The sequence below is a fragment of the Propithecus coquereli genome, unplaced genomic scaffold (assembly GCF_000956105.1).
Source record: "Propithecus coquereli isolate 6110/MARCELLA unplaced genomic scaffold, Pcoq_1.0 Scaffold119, whole genome shotgun sequence".
NCBI lineage: Eukaryota > Metazoa > Chordata > Mammalia > Primates > Indriidae > Propithecus > Propithecus coquereli.
In genome coordinates this window covers 5,234,952-5,254,885 of record NW_012135969.1, presented here as the reverse complement: position 1 = coordinate 5,254,885, position 19,934 = coordinate 5,234,952, and the positions used below count along the sequence as shown (strand labels likewise).

The window sequence follows — 19,934 nt, the reverse complement described above, 5'->3', positions numbered from 1 at the left end:
TGGGAGGCCAAAACAGGAGGATCACTTGAGTCCAGGAGTTCAAGACCAGCCTGGACAACATAGTGAGACCCCATCTCTACAAAAATAAAAAAATTAGCCATGCTTGGTGGCACATACCTGTAGTCCTACTGCTCGGGAGGCTGAGGCAGGAGGATCACTTGAGCCCAGGAGTTCAAGGCTGCAGTGAGCTATGATGGAGCCACTGCACTGCAGCCTGGGTGACAGAGCAAGACCCTGTCTCTAAAAAAAATTATAATCAAGCTGAGAAGGCAAAGCAGAGTTATTTGCCCTTCAACTGTAAGTGACCTACCTCTCTTTGAAGGATTGGGACAGAGAAGACAAAGCCAGTGATCTCCTTTACCATTGTTTGCTGCCCTCTTTTGCTTATCATGAAGGTGTAGGCATTGTGTGAGCTTAACTTTATTAGGGGAGAGGATTGGGGTAAGAAGTAGTCATTAGCATTTAGGTTGAACTCTGTCAGTCTGCAGCAGGGATTTTAACTCAGTAGATTCTAAAATGAGCCTGTGTGTTCAGACTTGGGAATGACGGTAACTGAATGCCTATAAGGGGCCAGGTGTTACTTCATTTAACCCTTACAAAATCCTTTGAGGGGATATTACAGTCACCTCTTTTTTTTTTTTTTTTTTAAAGCAGCTTAAGAAACTAAGGTACAGTGAGTTGCAGAGCCGGATGCAATCAATCTCGGGTTTTTCTGGCTCAAATCTCAGAGCTGGATGCACTAGGAGGGCATTGAGCCTGGTGTCAAGGGGATGCCAGGGATCATAGAATTGCATAGCTAACACTAATGGGAAAGTTCTGGATGGTGACAAATAAGGAGCAGAAGGAAATTAATTAGAATAAATTGAATAATTAGCATCTCAGGGAGGGACCCTTGGTAAAAATGATGGTCTCTGAGCTTGGTTCCATCTTCTCCCTTTTTATTGTAATATTGGAGCATGGTCCCAACAGATCTGAGGTCACTGGTTACATCTCAGTCAGCCCCCATCCATTTCACAGTTATAAACTGAACCCCTAATGCTAGACAGCAGTCTCTTAAAAAAGAGAGTGTGACTGGTTTTGCCCAAAACCTCTGATCCTGTTAGAGCAGACTGAGAGTGAACTTCTCCTTTTTAGTTGGGAGAATCTTCATCATCTGTGAAGTACATGAAGAAAAAATACCTTTTAAAAAAAAAATCACACTTTGAATTGGATAACTCTTTAAGGAAATTCGTTACTTCCTCTTTTATAACCATCAGTAAGCTTATGATTACTTATTCAGTGACATGTCTTCCCTGTATGTCAACGTTTCTCAACTCAGCACTATTGACATTTTAGGCTGCACAACTTTTTGTTATGGAGTCTGTCCCGTACATTGGAGGAAGTTTAGCAGTAGCTCTGGCTTCTACCCACTACATGCCAGGAGCACCCCCCCACCAAGTTGTGGCAATCAAAATTATGTCTCCATATGCCCCTGGGGGTCAAAATTGTGCCCAGTTGCAAACCACTGCTGTATACTATGGGGGTTAAAAAGTATGGTTTCTGGGGTCAGAGTGCCACCCCTGGTCCTGTTGGTTAATAGCTGTGTGATCTTAGGCATGTTACTGATTACTGAACCTCTCCTGCCTCAGTTTTCTCATCAGTAAAATGGGGGTGATAATAGTACCTAATCTTACAGAGTTGTTTTGAGAAATGCAAGAAATAATTCATTTAAAATATTGAAGACAGTGCCTGGCACAGAGTAAGGACTCAACAGATGTTACTTTTTCTCAGTGGTCTGTAAAGATGTAGGTGCATAGGAAGTGTTTAATGTGGTATCCGTGGTGGTCTCTTAGCCCTATAAAGGAGGTACTCAGGATACATTTGTAGAATCACACTCTGGGTGGCCCCTGGGATATCCTTTGTTGTTATTTTATCTTCCCTATCCAATTGCCAGGTCCTCCAGGACAAGAACTGTCTTTGCCTTGCTCTGTATTATTTTGTTTATTAGAACATTGACACATTTGCTGATGAGATATCACACATATTCAGAATAAATTCTTTCATGAACGCTTGTGAAAGAATTTAGGACTCCTTTCCTGGGGATTTATGACCAGAGTTTCTGGGCATCTCCCTGGTGTGGTTTGTCCTTGTTTCTGGGGTACAGAGTCATGTCATTGATTGGGCTCCCTTCCTTTCTCTGGCTATCCTTTTTCAAGCAACTCTGTAAGACTCCCTCATGTGTATTTGCAAACCACACTTACTCTTGGCTTATTTTCTTCTTTATGTTTGTTTGTTTGGTATGCAGAGTCGTATAATAAACCTTATGTACCCATCACCCAGCCCCAACAACCATTAGCCCACGGCCACTCCTGCCCTGTTTACGTACCTATCTACTCCCTCATTGCATACTAGTATTTCTGTTTAAGTATACTTCATTGAAATGTAATATACATTAAAATGCATAGATCAGTTTTTATGCACAGTCCTTATTATTTTGGATCAAACCCCAGATATCTTATCATCTGTGAATATTTCAGTTTCTCTGAAAGGTAATGACTTTTTTAAAAAAACTTAATTTTAGAATATGTTTAGATTTATAGAAAAATTATAAAGATAACACAGAGAGTTCCTATATACCCCCATGACCGGTTTCCCCTGTTATTAACATGTGACATTAGCATGACACATTTGTCATAATTAATGAACCATTATTTTTATATACGTGTGTGTGTGTGTGTATTTTTTTTTTTTTTTTTTTTTAAGACAAGGTCTATCTCTGTCTCTGTCACCCAGGCTGGAGTGCAGTGGTGCCATCATGGCTCACTGCAGCCTTGAACTCCAAGCTCAAGTGATCCTCCTACCTCAGCTACCCAAGTAGCTAGGACTACAGAGGCACACACCATCATGCATGGCTATTTTTAAATTTTTTGTAAAACTGAGGTCTCCCTATGTTGCCCAGCTTGGAATACATTAAGTAATGTCCACACTTTATTTAGATTTCCCTTTTACCTAATGTCCTTTTTCTGTCCCAGAATACCATCCATGCTACCACGTTGTATTTAGTTATCATGTCTCCTTAGGCTTCTCTTGGCTGTGACAGTTAGATAATGACTTTTTAAAAGTATATTCATGGCCGGGCGCGGTGGCTCACGCCTGTAATCCTAGCTCTCTGGGAGGCTGAGGCGGGCAGATTGTTTGAGCTCAGCAGTTCAAGACCAGCCTGAGCAAGAGCGAGACCCCATCTCTACTAAAAAAAATAGACAGAAATTATCTGAACAACTAAAAATATATAGAAAAAATTAGCCGGGCATGGTGGTGCGTGCCTATAGTCCCAGCTACTCGGGAGGCTGAGGCAGTAGGATCGCTTGAGCCCAGGAGTTTGAGGTTGCTGTGAGCTAGGCTGACGCCATGGCACTCTAGCCCAGGCAACAGAGTGAGACTCTGTCTCAAAAAAAAAAAAAAAAAAGTATATTCATGATATCATTTCAGAGCTAAAAAAAAACTAAAAGTGATTACTTAATATCAAATACCTGGTTAGCATTCACATTTCCAATTATCTCATAAATGTCATAGTTTCTGTTTTAGCTTTTTTTTTTCCCCACCTTTTTTTTTCTAGACTACTCACAGTCTGATGTTTTAGCTTTTTATTTTGAGATAATTTTAGACTCAGAGTTGCAAAAATAGTACAGAGTTCTTATATACCCTTCACCCAGCTTCCCCTAATGTTAACATCTGATATGACCATGGTGAAATTATTATTATTATTATTTTTTTTTGAGACAGAGTCTCGCTCTGTTGCTTGGGCTAGAGTGCCATGGCGTCAGCCTAGCTCACAGCAACCTCAAACTCCTGGGCTCAAGCGATCCTCCTGCCTCAGCCTCCCGAGTAGCTGGGACTACAGGCATGTGCCACCTGCCCGGTTAATTTTTATATATATTTTTAGTTGTCCAGATCATTTCTTTCTGTTTTTTAGTAGAGACAAGGTCTTGCTTTTGCTCAGGCTGGTCTCGAACTCCTGACCTTGAACGATCCGCCCGCCTTGGCCTCCCAGAGTACTAGGATTACAGGTGTGAGCCACCGCCCCCGGCCCATGGTGAAATTATTAAAACCAAGAAATTAACACTGCGTGCCTATAGTCCCAGCTAATTGGAAGGCTGAGGCAGGAGGATTGCTTGAGCCCAGGAGTTTGAGGTTGCTGTGAGCTAGGCTGACGCCGCGGTACTCTATCCCGGGTGACAGAGTGAGACTCTGTCTCAAAAAAAAAAAAAAAAAAAAGACTATAGTATTCAGGGATGCATATTTGGGTGATGAAAGTATTAATAGAAAAACAAAAGGAAGTAATTACTGTAAAGGTGGTGTGGAGACTGGGGTGGGGCACATGGAAGGATTTCTGGAGTAGCTGGCAAAGTTCTGGTTCTTTTGCCTTATAACAATATTAAAACATGCATTAGATTTGTGTGGTTTTCTGTTTAAAAAGAAAAGAAACACTGATACAACATCACCTATGAAGTAGTGCTGTCACCTTCCACACACAAAAAACATCTAAATTGGGTCAAACCTTTGGATCCAATTACCATTTATAGGAAATTCAGAGGACAGAGGAACACATTAAACTATACCATGGGGATGCAATAGGCAAATTCCAGGCAGAGCAATATTTTGAATATATAAATTGCAAGGAAAAAAAAGGAAAAAAGAAAGAGTTGGAGGAGGGAAACTATAAATTAAAAAAGAAATTTAAGACACAATCAATTGCCATATGAAGATGTTAACTGAATCTCAATTCATAAAACTGTTTTTCTCGTTAAGCCATTGACAGGCACATCCTGATACAATGCAGTGAGAATGATTCATCACTTCTTTGGTATTCCCCCAATAATGCATAGCTTGATCTATCTAATCACAAGAAAAAAATTACACAAACCCAAATGGAGGAACATTAAATAACTGACCAGTACTCTTCGAAACTGTCAATATCATGAAAAACTAGGAAGGACTGAGGCATTGTCACAGATTGGAAGAGACTAAGGAGACATGACAACTAAAGAAATGTGGGACCTTGAAATAGATCCTGGAATTTAAAAAAAGGCATTAGTAGAAAAACTGGTGAAATCCAAATAAGGTCTGTAGTTTAGTTAATAGTATTGTACCAGTGTTAATTTCTTGGTTTTAATAGTTTCACCATGGTCGTATCAGATGTTAACATCAGGGGAAGCTGGGTGAAGGGTATACAAGAACTCTGTACTATTTTTGCAACTCTAAGTCTAAAATTATCTCAAAATAAAAAGCTAAAACATCAGACTGTGAGTAGTCCAGGAAAAAAAAAAGTGGGAAAAAAAAAAGCTGAAACAAAAACCATGACATTAATGAGATAATTGGAAACGTGAATGCTGACCAGGTATTTGATACGAAGTAATCACTTTTAGTTTTTTTTAGCTGTGAAATGATATCATGAATATACTTTTAAAAAAGTCATTATCTAACTGTCACAGCCACACCCAGCTAATTTTTCTATTTTTAGTAGAGATGGGGTCTCTTGCTCAGGCTGGTCTCAAACTCCTGACTTCAAGCAATCCTCCCGCCTCGGCCTCCCAGAGTACTAGGATTACAGGCATGAGCCACCATGCCCAGCCTAGTCTTCTCGTTTTTAAAGAATTTGATGTTTTTTAAATCTCTTAGTCTGTAGGTTTCTCTCTTTATTTCCTTAAAATATATTTATTGAAAAATTGGGCCATTTGACCTGGAAAATTTCCGTGGATTTTACTGATTGTATACTCTTGGTGTAGTTTAACATGTTGTTCTGTCCTCTATATTTCTTACAAATTAGCAGGAGTCTGACCCAAACTCAGGCTTGATCCTTTTAGCAAGGATCAAGGTAGTGTTTGACATGCCAGTAGGAAACATGTGATACCTGGTGTGTCTTTTTTTGTGATCTTAGCAGCCATTCATTGGAGGTTACAAAATGGTGATACTCTAATTTTATCACTTCCTTTTTATTTATTAGGTGGAATAATTTTACAGAGACATTTCCCCTTATCTATTATTTGTTTACCAGATTCATATAGGAGAAACAGGATAAGTGCTAGATTATTTTGCTTTATTTACGAATTTTCAAGACAATGAATTTGTTCTATATCATTCTTTGAAGGTGACCATTTAAAAAAATGTTATGGACTCATGGAATTAAACATATTTGATGAGTTTCAATCCATTACAGTTAGGATTATTGAAGCTCATATTGTCCCATCTTTGGCCAGTGGAAGCTGCTTTATGTTGGAGTATTTTTTTTTCCCTCCCTCCCTCCTTTCTTTTATATAACAGGTTTATTATTGAGATATAATAAACTACTTGAGTTAAATATATTCAAGTGAGAAATTTGTGTTTGAATTCTCTTTTTCTTTTTTTCCTTTTAATGGAGAGGACCAACCGCATGAACAGAGAAGAGCCGTAGAGCTTAAAATTATAAGCCTTAGGCTTGAAGAGCGGGGAGTGGGAGGGTGGGAGCTAGGAGAGGATAGTCATGAATCAGGGGACTGTGACTGTCCTGAACAGCTCCCTTATCAGACAGTTAGAGGGGCAGGCACTCTGGAGACACTCCTGGAGAAACCCCATGAGAGGTTCCCTGGGCTGTGGCAGGGCCACCCGTAGCTCTTCCTTAGAGGAGGTGTTCAAGGCAGGCTGGCTTGATTGATTCTGTGCCACGGGCAAGTTCTCTAAGCTTAATGGGTCTCAGTTTCTTCATGTGTGAAATGAGAATGGTGGTATCTGTCTCAATGTATAGTTTTGAAGACTAAATAAGTTAAATGTTTTTAAAATAAGCTTACTTGTTTAGTAACAGTAAAGTATGTACTTTGATTTTTTTTTTTTCTTTTTTAGAAAGTCGGTTGTCAGCAACCATGAAAAAAAGGCTTTGGGAGGCAATCTACAGGCTTTAACTTTTTTCTTCTCTCATGGCTTCAAACAAAATTTAAAAACTGTTTGAAATTAAACCCCAATAATAGTAGATATTTTACTTTCCAACGAGTTGTGTCTACAGAATTTCATTTGATATGACAATGGCCGAGAAAAGAATTCTTTCAAAGATTTTGCAACTCAGATTCTTTGTCAAAGCAGTTTGCTTGTTTACCTTCCATAGCCCCTTTGTTGGTTGAAACCAGGATATTCTTAGTTCCCTTGAATCATTTCCAGTGTTCCTGCCATTCTGGATGTCTCCATGCTGTGGCATCAGCCCTGTGGGTGTTGGGGTGCCCCACACACAGCCTGTCGACGCGCGGGGGTGTGGTGCTCCCGTTGAGGCTGGCCTCGGTCAGCAGGCCCTTTTGCACTGAGTAGGACTACTCTCAGTTTGTCCAAGCACTGCAGCTGTTGTTCTTCTAAAAATATCATCCTCTTTTTTTCTATTCTATGACCCAGCCTAAAATTTCAGAAGCAGGAAAGAGGGGTGATGGGAAGTAGGGAAGTAGGTATAAGATGTGGCTAAACCTGATTGTCCTAACTTGAAGTAAATGGCAGGAATAATAGGCTTGTCAACTTTGATCCCAGCTGTTGCCTTTTTGTTACCAGCCTCTCTACTTAACCAGTTGGAATTTGGTGGGGACCCCTCTGAACAGCCTTTCTGAGTCCTCACCTTCAGGAGACTGCTAGATGTGCTGAACAGTGTCTTCTATTCCTAGCAGGGATGCTTTTGATTCTTGCTCTGCCCTGAGAGCCTCAGGTCTGGGACTGGCCACTGGGCTCCAGGCAGAGTCTCTAGCTTGGCATTATTCATAGGTCTGAGGAGCAAGACTCTCAGAGGTCAGGGAGGCCCTTGGCAGAGGAGAATAAATTCCCTTGCGTGAAATATAATAGTGGTGCTTCTGCAGATGGAAATCAACAGCCCTTTGTGGAAGGGCTTTTGCATAGAATTATATATATGAACGACAAAGAAGGCCCATTTCCCCTCCCTGGATTCTCTTTATAAAGGGAATATGTATGGCCGGGCGTGGTGGCTCATGATCCTAGCACTCTGGGAGGCCAAGGCCGGAGGATCACTTGAGCTCAGGAATTAGAGACCAGCCTGAGCAAGAGTGAGACCCCGTCTCTACTATAAATAGAAAAGCTGGGTGTGGTGGCACATGCCTGTAGTCCCAGCTACTCGGGACGCTGAGGCAGGAGGATCACTTGAGCCCAGGAGTTTGAGGTTGCTGTGAGCTAGGCTGATGCCACTGCACTCGCCCAGGCAATAGTGAGACTCTATCAAAAAAAAAAAAAAAAAAAAGGAAGTTGTATAATAACTCGTTACTCCCTCTGAATATTTCCCTTTGTTTTCATTCTTGAAGGACTGCCACCAACTCCTGTCCAGCTGCTCTATCCAGTGTCCCGTTTCAGCAATGTCAAATCCCTCCAGCACCTTTGCAGATTCCGGATCCGACAGCTCGTCAGGATAGATCACATCCCAGATCTCCCACTGCCTAAGTACAGTGGGGTCATTAGGGTTGGGATAGGAAGGGAGGGGGCGAGTTACAAATGTCAGTGAGGTGTGTAAGCTGCTTAGGCAGAGCCTGGCATGAAATATTCACAGGTATTATCCTTTCACTTCTCCTGTGTCTTAGCTCCTAACTCTGTAACTGTCATATGGCAGCCAGAAGGGAGGAGAAAGTGTGTCTATCGGCCTCCCTTCTGCTATCTGTATGAAGAGTACAGTGGAAGTGGTAATATTGCAGGAGACAGAACTATAGTAAGTGAGAAAATAGGAATTTTGTTAGGTTGGCAGAGTCTTTGGCATAGTCTAACCATATAGGGAATGAAGATGGGTTGAACAAAGGAGGTATTTCTTTTATATTCTGTATAAATAACCCTTTGTACGTATATCCCTCGTTTGTTTTCCACAGACCTCTGATCTCTTATATCCGAAAGTTCTACTACTATGATCCTCAGGAAGAGGTATACCTGTCTCTAAAGGAAGCGCAGCTCATTTCTAAACAGAAGCAGGAGGTGGAATCCTCCACGTAGCGAGGGGCCCCCTGCTGATCGCCACCAAGGGTAGGTGCTCTCTGCCTCACTGTCCAGCCACATTGCTTCCTGGGCAGCTGCCATCCTGCATTGAGCCCCGTGCCCCATTCCCCGACTCCCCACATGTACAGCCCTGATCAGACATCTGTCCATAGAGTTACCAAATCTGATAATGGGGTCCCTAAAGGGCACATACCCCACTTGGGAGAAAAGCAGACAAACATGAAGGCTTAAAGAATATTTGCCAAGAAATATGCAAGGTAATCACTGAACATAAACAAGGAGGAGGGCACACAAGTGTGTGAGTGTGCAGCCTTCTCTCATACTTTGGCTAATCTCCCTGACATTGTGCAAATTATATGTAAAGCAGGAAACCAAAGGGGAAGAAAACTTCATCAAAGGAAATGCAGGCATGCTGTAATAGTAATAGGCATGTACTTTGGTGAGAGCTCCACCGTGTCCCACAGCTTGCAATATGGGGATGAGGAAAACAGCTCACTCTTCTATTTAGAGTTCCATTTGGGCCATTGGGCCATTGCAAAGTACATTGTTCAGGAGAGTAAGTGAATTAACTACGGAATTCATTTATCTAAGAGGCTATTCTCCCATTACTACACTAACTGAGCTCTACTCATTTATTTTCCCATATAATATCTTGGAATACTGGTTTGTGCAGATGAATTCTAATTGGTCTTTTAAATTGCATTAAAGTTAACATTGCAAAGCTGAGGTGAGTAGGGAACATAATTGTCAGAGAGCCGTGACTTTGGTGGTATTGGGGACGAGCAAGATCAACTACCAATGACCCCTGGCTTTCCTCTTAGTATGGGGTGTTGTTTTTAAGCACTGAATACTTCTGCTTTTCACTTTCTCTGTTCCTCAGTTCCATCCCCCACACAAAACAAAAGGGAAAAACCTAAGGGAGCCTTAGAGTGGAAAGGAACCCTTAATCTCCCCATCTTCTCTGCTCTCTTCCTAATATGAGAGAATGACAACTGGTGTTGAGGTCCCATGGGTTTTCTTCAGCCATGGCTAAGGTGAACCTAACTGTGTGTCTCCTCTTGGCTCTTTGGAAGCCCCTGATCCTTTGCTGTTGGGGGAAAGCATGTGAGCTGGGCTAATAAGGATTAACAAGAGGAAAAGAAATGGAGAAGAGAGGTTCAGAAATGGTAACTCTGGGAGGCTGCAGAGTTTTAACTTAAAGCATCCTGGACTGGGTGTACAATCTCTTACCATTTCTTCAGTTATATTTAAATTGTATGCTTCGGAAGTGATTTCCAAAACCTCTAAGTGCTGTAATGTCTAGGTGGATTTCTCTGCGAGATGGCTTTGCGGTTGAGATTAGGGTGGGAATGTAGAGGGGGACCTAGGGCAGTCCATCTGCCCAACTGCACCCCTGGGGAGTAATTAGGACCTTCAGTTAGAGCACCACTTCTAGGGGCACTGTGCCCACAGAAGGAGCCCACATAAACAGGAGCACATTCAGAGAAAGGTCTCAGGGTGGTGGAGGGCTCCAAACTTCATCATATGGGGAATAAATGAAGGGAATAGAAATATGATCAAGCTGAAGCAGAGAAGTTTTAGGGTGGGATAGCTAAAGTATTTGATGGGTTTTCAGTAAGGAAGATGGGTTATGACAAAGGAAGAGTAATAAAGCTTATTCTGTATGGTTCCAATGGGGAGGACAAGGACCAAAATAAACGTAAGTTACAGGGGGTTAGATTTCAGTACAGCTTTAGAAGAATGTTTTAAACAGAGAGGTCCAAAAATGGGATGGTTTTCCTCAAGAGTTTTCATTCAGTAGTTACCTGTATATTTAAGTACCTAGTGTGAATTGGGAGTAGAGTGCTGAGCAGGACAGTCAAAGGCCCTGTTCTCACTGAGCTTGTAAGGAAAGACAGACAGCAAACGTGTAAATAAATGAATAAGCGGATTTCAGGTGACTGTACATGTTATAAGGAAAATAAAACTGGATGAAGGGCTGGGCGTGGTGGCTCATGCCTGTAATCCTAGCACTCTAGGAGGCTGAGGTGGGTGGATTGCTCAAGGTCAGGAGTTCAAGACCAGCCTGAGCAAGAGCGAGACCCTGTCTGTACTAAAAATAGAAATTATTTGCACAACTAAAAATCTATATAGAAAAAATTAGCCGGGCATGGTGGGGCATGCCTGTAGTCCCAGCTACTCGGGAGACTGAGGCAGGAGGATCGCTTGAGCCCAGGAGTTTGAGGTTGCTGTGAGCTAGGTTGACACCACAGCACTCTAGTCCGAGCAACAGAGTGAGACTCTGTCTCAAAAAAAAAAAAAAACAAAAAACAAAAAAAACTGGGTGAAGTTTAGTGATTAGTTGTGGGGTACTACTCAGGTTTGGATGGTCAGGAAAGGCCTTGTGAGGGGGTCACATTTCAACTGATACCTGAACATCAACGAGTCAGCCATGGGACAATCTGGGAACAGAGCGTTCTGGGCAAGGCAACCTGCAAGTATAAAGACCCTGCTGCCCCAGATGGGAAGGAGCGTGGGATGATCAGGTAGAGGCTGGGCATAGCCACATGACGTGAGCGTTGGGGCAGTCGTGTATTGGCAAAGGTTTGAACTGAACTCCCAGGATTCCTTTTTGCTGTGACAGTAGGATAGTAGGATTGTTGCCTGTGGCAAATAATAAGTGTGATGCTATATTTTCTGCTGATTTAGACCCTAGGACCCCTTGAAAAGGGGAAGTAACACTTCCCAAGGGAAAGGTCTTTAGGGTATGAAATTTGGCTGTTATGACTTCTTGTTGGTCAGGCTGGTTTTAATTAGGGAGATCTGAATGGCCTGCTTGGTCTGTGCGTGTTGTTACCTGGGGGGGTTTGTGCGAGGGTGCTTGGAGTCAGGGTACAGAGTAGTGGCTAGACCAGTACCTGTCTCAAGTCAGAAGGCAGGAGCACACTGGCCTTTGTGATTCTATGTCAACCTCTGCAGTAGCCAGAAGCCACAGAAGTGACTGTTGCCAGCCAGGCTCACAAGGGGTTTCTCAGAGGCTCAGTTCCCTTTCTAGTCCCTGGAGCAGGTGGGGCTCAGGGAGAAAGTGGGTGGGAGATTAAGGAATATGGGAAAGGGAGAATTTAGGCAATGTGGTAGGATGTATTTATTAGTTATTTCAGGACCTTGTTTTGGCATCCAGGTCACAAGCCGCTCAGACCCCCCCAAAAGCCATTGCTGCGTCTCCAGCCAGCTACAATATGTGTTCGAAACATCTGGCTATCCAGGCTCCACTCTCCTTTTTTTTTTTTGAGACAGGGTCTCACTCTGTTGCTTGGACTAGAGTGAGTGCCATGGCATCAGCCTAGCTCACAGCAACCTCACACTCCTGGGCTCAAGCAATCCTGCTGTCTCAGCCTCCCAAGTAGCTGGGACTACAGGCATGCGCCACCATGCCCGGCTGATTTTTTCTATATAGATTTTTAGTTGTCCAGATCATTTCTTTCTATTTTTTAGTAGAGACGGGGTCTCGCTCTTGCTCAGGCTGGTCTCGAACTCCTGACCTTGAGCGATCCACCCGCCTCGGCCTCCCAGAGTGCTAGGATTACAGGCGTGAGCCACTGCGCCCGGCCTCCACTCTCCTTTTGAGCTGTGCTTCTCTTCCGCCAGGAGCTAGGCTGTTCTTTTACTCCATTTTGGTCTACTGTGTTGAAATATTCTAATTTTCTAATTTTTTTCCTTTTTTAACTAGGCATTTGGTTGCCAAGCTCCAGTTTTGAAGAACCAAATGAAGCTACCATGAAAAGAAGAGAGAAGAACAAGAGGGAACAGGAAGGGTTGGGATTCTCTGTGTAAAGATTTTGGTTCCCCTACGCAGCCCTGGGCTTGGAAGAAGCACACAACCATAATTCTTTGAGTGGGGGCTCCACCGCCCACACCCGCTCCCATAGTGTCCAGGAACTGGACGAACTCCTTGGAAAACTGGAAGAAGTCTCAACACTGTTTCTTTTTCAGAACTTTTGTTTTTGATATTTGCATTTCTTGGTATGGAAAACTTACCTTGAAGGCAGCTGGGGTTTGTGCCCATTGGATTGGAAGTGGTGCAAAGAGTGAGCAGGTCCAGAGAAGGGGCAGGGAGGAGAGGGGAGGAGAGGAGAGGAGAGGAGTCGCTAAGCTGGTGCCAAAGGCAGAGTTAGAGCCTCCACCGTGGACACTGAAGAAGGCAGGAGGAGCCAGAGGGAGTGCAAAACAGGATTGGAAGTGTCTGGGGGAAGGAGAATCTGCTTCTCATTGCTGTGGGTAGCTTCAGTAGGAGCAGGAGAGAAAGGAGAGTGGGTGGTCTCGAAGAGAAGATTATCGGACAAAAACTGGCAAATGGCATTTGCTGGGGCAAGTAGTGACTCCCCACATCCTTTCCTTTTAATGTGTAGGAAGCTGCTTTCGAAATCACCTCTCACGGAAGCTGTATTAGTTTTGTTTTGCTTAATTCCTTAAGTTCTGTGACTTGAAATTAACTCGGTTCTTTCTCCACCCTTAGCCCGTTGCCCCTGGTGATAACTGTACATTTCACTGTGGTCATGGTGACATCATTGCTATTGCTTCTGCCAGCTGTCAGGGCAATAGTATTTCTCATCACCTGAGCAGTCCGGAGCCAATCACAGGCTGCTGAGGTTAATGGAGCATGCTTCTAGATTCTTAATGGCAAACGTACCCACGACTTTAGGAGTCAGTGTTACTTCCATGTGTCTGTCAGCTAGTGAGAGGGAATGTGGAGGAAGGTGAGAAACAAAACTCTGGTAGGTTGTGTGCTTCCTAGAGAAAGCTCTCTAGCAACTCAGCCTTGACGGGATTTCCTTAGATCAGAGGAGGAGAGCATCACATTTCATGTTTTTAGGTTTATCATTGTTGTTCTACTTCTGGGATGGGAGATGGCAAGGGCTCCTTTATTTTCCCGTGTTGAGTCTGGCAAGCCAGACATTTCCTGAATCAGATCTGTTGGCCCTCCATTCATTGGGAAGTCTCTTAGATGCTGATTTGAGAGTCATCTTTCAGATAGATGTGGAGAAGTGGGGAGAGAAACTCCAGTGGTCTTTAATTGTTTCTACAGCTGGCCGTTGCCACATCGCACAAGCTATGAGTGTGCTTTCCTATAGTGTTACTCTGGGGACAGGTTTGCTATTCAAATGTGACAATTGAGCTGTCGGGTCTTTATTACTCTTGCAGTAAGTTTTCCATGAGACTGCTTCATTTGGGTTCCCCATGCTTGTATCTGCCTCATCTCACGAGATAAATAATAAGGTCAGGTTTGTGGTTTCCTGATGGTTTGGGTGAGGCCCCAGTGTCTTGGTAATTTATAGAACTGCCTCACCCAGAAGCTTTGGCCTTCTGCCTTATGTCCTATATGGAGTGACCAGTCTTCCTCCTAGTAGCTGAACAGGGAGGAAACTTGCATCATTACCTGGCTGTAAAGAGGTGGACCGTGAGATGAGCTTTGCAGCATAAACACAGGCCATCTCTGATTTGTCATGTGGTACCCCTTCTCTCCTTGGCTTCCATGACAATATTATAAACTGAGTAAGATTGTGATCCCAGAATTGGCTTACCCTGTGAGTCTCGCCTCTTGAGAGTGCATGTTAACTCTCCATTTTTCAGAAAATACCACCCCACTGTAGAGCCTGAAGTCTAGAATCCATTGAGATCCTCAAGTGGCTGATATGCAACCTGGGATCTTTTTTATTTGTCCCGTTTCAGCCACCCATAATTTTAAAATTATTTTTTGGTGTGTTTGCCTGGCTCTGGACTAGATACTGTGGAAAACCTAAGAGGTAGAAGACATGATCTGTGGCCTAAAGGGAGGAGCTTTTAGGTGCCTGCTACGCGTGAAGCAGTTGGAGAGTGACTCATTGTGGCAGAAAATCAAGGACTGTCTTTAAAGATGCTTGGAGTGGGTAAGATCGGGGTGGACCAGGTGGTCTGGGAAAGCTCCATGCCCATGAGGCGTTGGGTTGTAGGTGAGGGCAGGACAGTGAGATGAGAAATACATGAAAAAAAGCAGGGAAGCAGAAATCTGCATGGTGTGTACTAAAGAGTACACAGTCCTCTAAAGCCACATCATTAAAGAATGCTTTTCCAGTGCAGTGGTCTACACTGAAACTTCAGTCATCAGACTGGTCTGGATGCTGAGGTGGAGCCCAAAGTCAGGAGTCATCAGGGCTCCTGCCCATCGCCAGGGGCCTCCCTATTGTCAGCTCAGGCCGTGTGAGGGAGGCAGAGCCCTGCACCCCTGAGGGACTGGGCTTTCTGCTGGAGAACTCGTACACTCAGGTACAAAACCAAACCGGCTGAGGAGGCAGGACCCAACCTCACCACCCACCGTTCTCCTCCTGGGGAGGGTAGTGTTTGTCTGTGATCTGTCTGTGCTGAAGTCCCTTAGAGTGGGTCGCAAAACAGAGTAGCACAAGAGGAGACAAACTGTCAGGCATGGGTGTTTGGTGCCTGCGTGGATGGCCTTGCATAGAACAAGTTAGGTGAAGGGGAGAGGTGGGACTCGGCCGTTGCCCAGGTACAGCCTGGCTAGAGAGGGAGCAGGAGCAGCAGGGCCAGTGGTCAGCACTTGCCCTCCCCTCCCCTGGCCGAGCCCACCCCTCATTTGCCAGTGCTGTGCAGTCTGCAGAGGGAATGCATGCCTTTCTGCTCGTTGTATTTTACAGTCACAAACTGGAAAAGGCTCTCATTTCTAGGGACCCACAGTTGATTTCTAGGTTGTGGGTGGTGATGTCAATAGCCCCAGGCCCTGCATGTGTAGCCATCACTTGTTTATGACTGATCTACTGTAACCTTCCTCAGGTTGGGTGTGAACCAATGTGAGCTAGTGATAACTACTGCTACAACTTGCTGTTACTTGAAATGCGTGTGCTGTGTTGGGAGCACAGGAGTAGGAGGGCAGGGGCTTTGGTGTGGGGGACTGGATAAGTGGGTGACAGCTGGCTCTTAAAGGAGTTTGGGACCATTGGTGATGACCTGGGCCTGGTCGTCTGCCTGTGCCCAGATAAAGTGAATGTGACACCCTGGAACAGGAGCTGTGGAGGCACGTGGAAGAGAGGCTCGGCCCAGGGGAGCCTGCCTCCATGATGCCTGCACCTTCCTGCTTTCCTGCTTCTCACTTGGGCTGATCACGTAAGCCCCTTCTTGAGGTTGGGAATGATGAGGAGATAGCTGCAAATGTCCCTGTAACACATCCAGGGAGAACTGGGGAGCAGGGGGTGGTTAGAGTTCCCAACCCAGGGTGAGAGACCAGAGTAGAACCAGAAGTGAGTGCCCTGGGGTGCTGGCCTTGTCAGCCCTCACCTCTGGGCCCCCAGCAGAGCGTGGCTTGCTCCCTCTGGTCCCAGCAGAAAGTGGAGAGAAGGAGGTATGTTTTCCTTAGGTTGGCTCCTTCCCTTCCCTGCTGCCTCTGCCTTAGCTGTGGAGCCCTGAAGTTAGCGGCAGAGGCCCTGGGATGTAGCTCTGTGGCTGCTGGGAGGAGATCTGAAAGTCTGTGTGTGTGCACGCGTGAGTGTGTGTGTGCGTGTGTGTGTCTTCATTTGTGGAAGTCTTGCTACCAGTTGGGATGTTGAGAGCATCTCCACTGGGGGGAGACCCTGCATTTGTTTTTCACTTGTAAGAGAATGACATGCCCCCTGTCCGCAAGGGAGGAGCTTTTGAGTTAGACATTTTCCCTATGGGAATCCTCTTGGTTTGGTTTGCGGGAAAGCGGGGAATGGATAAGTGATTTTTATCTCTAATCGTCAACACAGCTGTTCTTACACTGAATTTGTGCTATTGCATACGTGTAGCCATCTTTCTTTTCACTGCAGCAGTGTTTATCAGTAGTTCAAAATGATTTATTTGCTCCTGGGGAGTAAAACCTTTTTTATTAAAAAAGAAAAAGAAAAAAAAAAAGAAAAAAGAAAGTGTGCCCCCACCTACACTATGGTAGCTATAGGATATCAGGCCACGAAGGTCAAGTCTGTAAGTCCCTGCGATGTATCTCGTTTTGACACTGGAGCCTTCGTGCTCAGCACACGACGACGGAGGCCTTGAGAAAATGGAGGGTGACGTCTCGGGAGCAGTGAGATGGGGGTGGGATCAGAGTCGGGCACTGGGGACTCAGGTACTGCAGTTAGAAAAATAGAGTGATGAGTTGTGTTTAAACTGTTGATTCTCTGATCTGCCAGAAAAACACCTTTCTTTACATGCAGATTCCATATTGTCCTTGTCCTTTTCATTGCTTCTTGACCTTCTTGGTAGGTGTCATCCAGTTTCTTCCTGTGTCCCTTCCTGTCCTCTCTACAGCTTCTCCCATCCCTTCCTCCTCCCATCTACCTCCCGGGAAGCCAGTCCTGCATGCTGAGTTTGTGACATGCCTTCATTCCCATTTCATCTTCAGGGGTTTAGAGGGTACTCGGAGCCGCTCCCTTTCCCTTTGCTACCCGCTCTTCTGCAACGCCGGGAGGCATCAAGGGCAGGCAGAAAGCAGCCAGCCATGGTGGGAAGACATGCGTGTTTGGTTGCAGCTGGACTGCGATCGTAGTTGCTCCTGGAGATAGAGTGTAAGGAAGGCTTAGCACACTCTTCCTCAGAATCCGGGATACTCACAAACCACACAGCCCCTCTCAGAGCTGCGTCCTTAGCTGCCTAGGCAGCTCAAGGGAGTGGGGAGGCTGGTCTGAATACTCCATCTCCGGTGCTCCCTTGGACAGGGACCTGCCCCTCACTCTTAGGCCCAGAACCTTGTCGAAGGGACAAGCAGGGCCCAGGCACCACTCTGGGTAAACTGGTTGTTGGAATGCCCAAACTGGTGCTGCCCGTGGCACAGCCACTGCTGTACATTTTTGGTTGTTTTTTAAGAAACTCAATGAAGAGGGGTGTCATTCTGGGCTCGGGGTGGTTGCCAGTTCTTCATCAGAAGGGGAGCCACACCCCACTGCAACCACTTCTGTCCACTGTAGCCCCCCCGCCCTCCTCCAAGCCAAAGCGTGGCCTGGCTTTTGTCTTCCCATTCAGTTGTCCCCCTTTGCTCTCCCTTTTTGTGCTTAATTTATTAAAATAGTTGCTGTATAATTTATTTTCATAAACTATAAAAATTACTAAATGGTTAAAATAGACTTGCAGGCCAATCTTAAATGGGGTGGGAGGGTCTGAGGGTGGGATGGGAAAGATGTTTTGATATAAACAAAACAAATGCACTTTGGGTGTGTTTTGGTATTTTTCTGGGGATGGAAGGGGTGGGCATTGGGATGTCCCTGTAGATTAGTTCCAGATGGGGTGTCTGTATATACTGTATTAATAGGCATGTTTGACTCTTGTAAAGGGACATTAGTAGCTGCTGCAGGTCCTGTTTGGAAATCCCACGTGCAATTCCCAGTTTTTTGTAAGTGTCAGTGTGGGAGACATTTGACTCTTGTGTTTGTATCTCCTTTTTATGATTGCTGTACCGACCCATGTCTTTTTGGGGAGGGATGAAAAGAGATTTGAAATAAAAATGTTTAGAAATTATTTCATGTTACTGGGGTTTGTGTTTTTCAGTCCCTCTCCCATCTCGTATGACTCCTCACCTGCCCCAGTAGGGATCCCGGGAAATGCAGAATCGCTGTGGTGTCAGCCAGTCAGAGCACACCGGGCACTGATCTTGTCAGAATTAGACATGTTGGAGAATTCCTGAGGCTGATGGCCATTGCTCAAAGCTGCTGCTTCCCCAGGAAGTGCGGGAGAATTCCAGAGAGCTTTCTGGGGCCAAGTGCCTGTGACCTTTTTGCCTTGGTGAGCAGTTGTGTGGGGCTCTACCTAGGGAGATTTCATATTTCACAATGGTAGTCATTCCTAGTGTTTACCGAGGCTGGCATCAAGGTTTTTTCATAAGTTTAATGTGCATCCCTCCTGTTGCCTTTCTAGCACATTCCTTCTTGAGCTGTGCTCTTTGGAGAACCAGGTATGTTCCTCTGATTGACAACTGTGTGTACAGGCGTCCCTTGGAGATACCGTGGGTTCGGTTCCAGACCATTGAAATAAAGCGAGTATTCCAATATGAGTCACAAATTTTTTGTTTTCCCAGTGCATATAAGAATTATATTTATACTATCCTTTAGTGTTTAAGTGTGCAATAGCATTATGTCTAAAAAATGTAACATACTACATGTATCTTAATTTTAAAATATTTTATTACTAGAAAAATGCTAACAATCATCTGAGCCTTCAGCGAGTCATCATCTTTTTGCTGGTGGAGGGTCTTGCCTCAATGTCGATGGCTGCTAACTGATGATGGTGTTGGTTGCTGAAAACTGGGGTGGCTGTGGCAGTTTTTAAAAATAAGACAATGACATTTACTACATTGATTCTTCCTTTCACTGAAGATTTCTCTGACATGTAATGCTGTTTGATAGCATTTTACCCGCAGTAGAACTTCTTTTAAAATTGGAGTCAAACTGGGTGCTGTGGCTCACACCTGTAATCCCAGCACTTTGGGAGCCTGAGGCGGCAGAATCGCTTGAGGCCAGAAATTCAAGACCAGCCTGGGCAACATAGCAAGACACCCCCATCTGTACAAAAAAAAAAAAATTCTGGGCATGGTGGCACATGCCTGTAGTCCCAACTACTTGGGAGGCTGAGGCAGGAGGATCATTTAAGCCCAAGAATTCGTGGTTGCAGTGAACTCTGATCCTGCCACTGTACTGCAGCCTGTGCAACAGTGCAAGACCCCATCTCTTAAAAAGAAAAAATAGAAGATGTGCTGTCATCCAGGCTTTTTTCCATTTATAGAGCACAGGCAGAGTAGATTTAGCATACTTCTTAAGGGCCCTAGGATTTTTGGAATGGTAAATGATCATTGGCTTCAACTTAAAAATCACCATCTGCATTAGCCTCTTACGAGAGAGTCAGCCTGTCCTTTGAATCTTGGAAGCCAGGTATTGACTCCTCTACTCCAGCTACGAGAGTCCTGGATGCCATCTTCCAATATAAGGCTG

General features: G+C 44.6%; 1 protein-coding gene across 1 annotated transcript in view; it reads left to right on the top strand.

The window, feature by feature from the left end:
- Positions 1-12,947, top strand: part of SOCS7 (suppressor of cytokine signaling 7) — a 33,858-nt gene extending 20,911 nt beyond the window's left edge. The window contains exons 8-10 of the mRNA XM_012663045.1: positions 8,298-8,433; positions 8,850-9,000; positions 12,683-12,947. Coding sequence (XP_012518499.1) covers positions 8,298-8,433; positions 8,850-8,970 — 257 coding nt within the window. The 3' untranslated portion in view covers positions 8,971-9,000; positions 12,683-12,947. The remainder of the gene's footprint in view (positions 1-8,297; positions 8,434-8,849; positions 9,001-12,682) is intronic.
- The last annotated feature ends 6,987 nt before the right edge of the window (positions 12,948-19,934 follow it).